Source organism: Mycteria americana, unplaced genomic scaffold, assembly GCF_035582795.1.
Source record: "Mycteria americana isolate JAX WOST 10 ecotype Jacksonville Zoo and Gardens unplaced genomic scaffold, USCA_MyAme_1.0 Scaffold_232, whole genome shotgun sequence".
NCBI classification, from domain to species: Eukaryota; Metazoa; Chordata; class Aves; order Ciconiiformes; family Ciconiidae; genus Mycteria; species Mycteria americana.
This window is the reverse complement of record NW_027445571.1, coordinates 1-5,304: the sequence shown is the minus strand read 5'-3', so window position 1 is coordinate 5,304 and position 5,304 is coordinate 1. Positions and strand designations below refer to the sequence as shown.

The 5,304-nt window shown below is 71.6% G+C and overlaps 1 protein-coding gene across 1 annotated transcript; it reads left to right on the top strand.

Moving 5' to 3' along the window:
• Positions 1-645: 645 nt before the first annotated feature.
• RENBP (renin binding protein) lies at positions 646-4,319 on the top strand (the record flags this gene model as incomplete). The annotated part of the gene is made up of 8 exons (XM_075489620.1): positions 646-690; positions 1,447-1,546; positions 1,670-1,745; positions 1,829-1,904; positions 1,977-2,149; positions 2,732-2,953; positions 3,959-4,040; positions 4,144-4,319. Coding segments are annotated over exons 2-8 (900 nt in total), but the record flags the coding sequence as incomplete, so codon positions are not given.
• Between the last annotated feature and the right edge of the window lie 985 nt (positions 4,320-5,304).

The following is a 5,304-nucleotide window of genomic DNA, read 5'->3' as shown; positions in this document are numbered from 1 at the left end:
ACCTGTTGCAGTTGCTGGAATGAAGTTTTGTACACGCTGCCCCCCCGGCGTGGGGCCCGCCCCCCTGTACAGCCCCCCGGGGGGCAGCCCCTGGGCGGCCGCGCGCCCCCCAGCCCCCGGGGGTCCCCCGTGTATTATAGTGTATTGGGGGGCCGCCCCCCCCGTGCTGTCTGTATCTGTCGTTTTTGTGCTATTTTGAACAATTAAAAGACATTTTTTTGGAGTAAGAGGGGGAGTTTCTCTGGGGGGAGCGCTCGGGGGGCGGGGGAGGTTGGGGGGGGGGGAGCGCTGGGGGCGCTCCTGGCACTCTGGGCCCCCCAGTTAGGGGGCGGGGGGAGCCAGGGGGTGACCCATGTGGGGGGCTGGGGGCGGTCCTGGTTCTCTGGGCCCCACTTATGGGGCGGGGGGAGCCATGGGGTGATCCATGGGGGGGGGTTAGGGGGCTCCTGGTCCTCTGGGCCCCCCACTTCTGGGGCTGGAGGGAAGAGGGAGGTGATGGGGACCCCACTTGTAGGGCTGGCGGGGGGGGGGGGGGGGGGGGGGGGGCTCTAGTTGGGGGGCAGAAGGACCCTGGAGGGGATCTCGGGGGTGGGGGCGGGGCGAATGGGGCGGGGCGAGGAAGTGGGTGGGGCCGGCAGGGCGGGGCGGCCGCGCGGGGTCTCGTGACAGGGCAGCGGTCGCGGCGTCGCGGTGGGTCCGGCCCGGGGGGGCTCTGTGGGGCTGAGGGGGCTGAGGGGACCCCCATGGCGGCTCTGTGGGGCTGAGGGGACCCCCATGGCGGCTCTGTGGGGCTGTGGGGCACCTCGCTGTGGGGCTGAGGGGGCTGAGGGGACCCCCATGGCAGCTCTGTGGGGCTGAGGGGGCTCTATGGCTCGGTCTGTGGGGCTGAGGGGACCCCCATGGCGGCTCTGTGGGGCTGAGGGGGCTCTATGGCTCGGTCTGTGGGGCTGAGGGGACCCCCATGGCGGCTCTGTGGGGCTGAGGGGACCCCCACGGCGGTTCTGTGGGGCTGAGGGGACCCCCATGGCAGCTCTGTGGGGCTGAGGGGGCTGAGGGGACCCCCATGGCGGCTCTGGGGGGCTGAGGGGACCCCTATGGCGGTTCTGTGGGGCTGAGGGGGCTCCATGGCTCGGTCTGTGGGGCTGAGGGGACCCCCATGGCGGCTCTGTGGGGCTGAGGGGACCCCCGTGGTGGCTCTGTGGGGCTGAGGAGCACCTTGCTGTGGGGCTGAGGGGGTTCCATGGCTTGGTCTGTGGGGCTGAGGACGGCGTGGGGCCAAGGCTGTGGGGCTGAGGGGGCTGTGGGACGCCTCGCTGTGGGGCTGGGGGTGCACGAGGCTGAAGGCCGCGTGGGGGCTGGGGCTGTGGGGCTGAGGGGGCCGTGGGTCACCTGGCTGTGGGGCTGAGGGCTCCGTGGGGCGCCCCGCAGCGCGTGCCCCCCGTCCAGCCCCGATGGAGTTGCTGAGCGAGTGGCGGGACCGGGTGGCGGCGGAGCTGGACGCGACCATCGCCTTCTGGGAGCGCCACTCCCACGACCCCCAGCACGGGTGAACCCCGCCGGCCGGGACCCCCGACTCCCCCCCCGCCCCCCCACCCCACGGGGGAACCGGCCCCGGCGGCCGGGCCCCCCACCCGACCGCACCCGGTGACCCCCGCGTGTCCCCCGGCAGCGGCTTCTTCTCCTGCCTGAGCCGCGACGGGACCGTCTACGACGAGACCAAGTACGTCTGGATGCAGGGCCGGCAGGTGAGACCCGTGGGGCGGCACGCGTGGGGCGGGAGGCGTGGGGCGGCACGCGTGGGGCGCATCCCCTCGTTCCCTCCCTGCAGGTGTGGGTCTACTCCCGCCTCTACCGCACCGTGCCCCGCTTCCGACGCCCCGAGCTCCTGGAGGCGGCTCGTGCCGGTGAGTGCCGTGGGGCGCCGTGGGGCGCCGTGGGGCGGCCCCCGAGCGTCGCCGACCCCCGTCTCCCCGCAGGGGGGGAGTTCCTGCTGCGCTGCGCCCGCCTGAGCCCCGGCTCCCCCCGCGTCGCCTTCGCCCTGACGCGGGACGGGCGCCCGGCGCGGGTCCAACGCACCGTCTACAGCGAAGTCTTTTGCGCCATGGGGCTGGACGAGCTGGGGCGCGCCGCCGGGGAGCCCCGCTACCGGGTGAGCCGGGCCCCCCACCCGCGGAGGGGTCCCTCGCCCCGTGGAGGGGGAGTCCTGCCCCATGGAGGGGATCCCTGCCCCGCAGAGGGGAGTCCTGCCCCATGGAGGGGATCCCTGCCCCGCAGAGGGGAGTCCTGCCCCACAGCGGAGACGCTCTGCCCCACGGAGGGGATCCCTGCCCTGCAGAGGGGAGTCCTGCCCCACAGAGGGGAGTCCTGCCCCACGGAGGGGAACCCCTGCCCCATGGAGGGGATCCCTGCCCCACAGAGGGGAGTCCTGCCCTACAGTGGGGACCCTCTGCCCCACGGAGGGGATCCCTGCCCCACAGAGGGGAGTCCTGCCCCACAGTGGAGACCCTCTGCCCCACGGAGGGAAGCCTTGCCCCACGGCGGGGGACCCCCAGCCCCACGGCAGGGACCCCCGCCCCACAGCGGAGACCCCCCCCGCCCCGCAGAGAGAACCCCCTCCCCGCGGAGGGGCCTCCTCAGCCCCACGGCGAGCCCCCCCCCCGCCCCACCCCCCCCGTAGCTCGCGCGGGGCGACCCCCGGCCCCGCGCCACCCCCCGCCGTCGTCCCCCGCAGGCGGCGGCGCGGGAGTGGGCGCTGGCGGTGGCGGGGTGGGCGCGGGGGGACCCCCAGGAGTGGGGGCGCCCCCGGCTGCCGGGCTGCCCCCCCCAGCAGGCGCTGGCCGTCCCCATGCTGGCGCTGGCCCTGGCCCAGCAGCTGCTGGAGGGCGCGGGGGGGGACGCCGAGATGGAGGCGCTGGCCCAGTGGGGGGCCCAGCGCCTGCTCCTGCACCTCCAGGTACCCCGCGGCCGCCTGGGGGGCGACCCCCCGCGCCCCCCACCCCACAGCCCATCCCTGCGCCCCACATCCCCCCATAGCCCATCCCTGCCCCCCACACCCCCCATAGCCCACCCCTGCGCCCCCAGACCCCATAGCCCATCCCTGCCCCCCACATCCCCCATAGCCCATCCCTGCCCCCCAGACCCCATAGCCCATCCCTGCACCCCACACCCCCATAGCCCATCCCTGGGCCCCAGACCCCATAACCCATCCCTGCGCCCCACACCCCCCATAGCCCATCCCTGGGCCCCAGACCCCATAACCCATCCCTGCGCCCCACACCCCCCATAGCCCATCCCTGGGCCCCAGACCCCATAACCCATCCCTGCCCCCCAAATCCCCCATAGCCCATCCCTGCGCCCCACACCCCCCATAGCCCATCCCTGGGCCCCCAGACCCCATAGCCCATCCCTGCCCCCACATCCCCCATAGCCCATCCCTGCGCCCCCCACCCCATAGCCCATCCCTGCCCCCCAGACCCCATAGCCCATCCCTGGGCCCCCAGACCCCCATAGCCCACCCCTGCGCCCCCAGACCCCATAGCCCATCCCTGCGCCCCCCACCCCATAGCCCATCCCTGCACCCCACATCCCCCATAGCCCATCCCTGCGCCCCACATCCCCCATAGCCCATCCCTGCCCCCCAAATCCTCCCTCCAGCTGTCCTGACACCCCCAAATCCCCCCCCCACGCCCCCGTGCACCCCCACATCCTATTATCCCCCCCCCCGGGACCCCAGCGCCCCCAAATCCCCCCCAGTCCCCTCCCTGCACCCCTAAACCCCCCAAGGACCCCCCACCCCACCCCCCATCCCCCCCAGGGGACCCCCTTCCCCCCCCCCCCCCCGGACCCCCGACCGTGCCCCCGGGAGCTCTGTTGTCCCCCCCAAGAGCTGCCCCGGGGGCACCCCCCAATCCGTGGGCGTCCCCCCCACATCCGTGCCCCCCCGCCCCGTGCCCCCCAGCGCGGGGACTCGGTGGTGCTGGAGAACGTCTCCCCCGAGGGGGGGGAGCTGCCGGGGAGCGCGGGCCGGCTGATGAACCCCGGTGAGCGGGGGCGGGGGGGGGGGTCCCCACACCCCGGGGGGGCCCCGCTGGGGGGGAGGGGGTCCTCACCCCCCCCCCCCCCCCGCCCCTCCCCCCCCCGCAGGTCACGCCGTGGAGGCGGGGTGGGTGCTGCTGGCCTTCGCGGGGCGGCGGGGGGACGCGGGGCTGGGGGCGCGCGCCGTGGCCGGCCTGGTGGAGGGGCCGCTGCGGTGGGGCTGGGACCCCCGGCACGGGGGGCTCTTCGCCTTCCTGGACGCCGACGGGCACTGCCCCACCCAGGTACCCCCCCTTGTCCCCCCCTTATCCCCCCCTCATCCCCCCTTATCCCCCTTACCCCCCCCTCCCCCCCTCATCCCCCCTTATCCCCCCCCTTCCCCCATTTCCTTCCCCTTTCCCCACTTTCCTCCCCATTTCCCCATTTCTCCCCATTTCCTCCCCATTTCCCCCCCTTTTCTCCCTATTTCCTCCCCATTTCTCCCCATTTCCTCCCCATTTCCTCCCCTTTTCTCCCCATTTCCTCCCCATTTCCCCATTTCTCCCCATTTCCTTCCCCTTTCCCCACTTTCCTCCCATTTCCCCCCTTTTCTCCCCATTTCCTCCCCATTTCCCCCATCTCTCCCCATTTCCCCCTTTTCTCCCCATTTCCTCCCCATTTCCCCCTTTTCTCCCCATTTCCTCCCCATTTCCCCCCATTTCTCCCCATTTCCCCCCTTTTCTCCCCATTTCCTCCCCATTTCCCCCCTTTTCTCCCCATTTCCTCCCCATTTCCCCCCATTTCCTCCCCATTTCCCCCCATTTCTCCCTATTTCCTCCCCATTTCTCCCCATTTCCTCCCCATTTCCCCCCATTTCCCCATTTCTCCCCATTTCCTCCCCATTTCCCCCCATTTCTCCCCATCTCCCCCCTTTTCTCCCCATTTCCTCCCCATTTCCCCCCATTTCTCCCCATTTCCCCCCTTTTCTCCCCATTTCCTCCCCATTTCCTCCCCATTTCCTCCCCATTTCCCCCCATTTCTCCCCATTTCCCCATTTCTCCCCATTTCCTCCCCATTTCCCCCCATTTCTCCCCATTTCCCCCCTTTTCTCCCCATTTCCTCCCCATTTCCTCCCCATTTCCCCCCATTTCTCCCCATTTCCCCATTTCTCCCCATTTCCTCCCCGTTTCCCCCCATTTCTCCCCATTTCCCCCCTTTTCTCCCCATTTCCTCCCCATTTCCCCATTTCCCCCTTTTCTCCCCCTTTTCTCCCCATTTCCCCCCATTTCT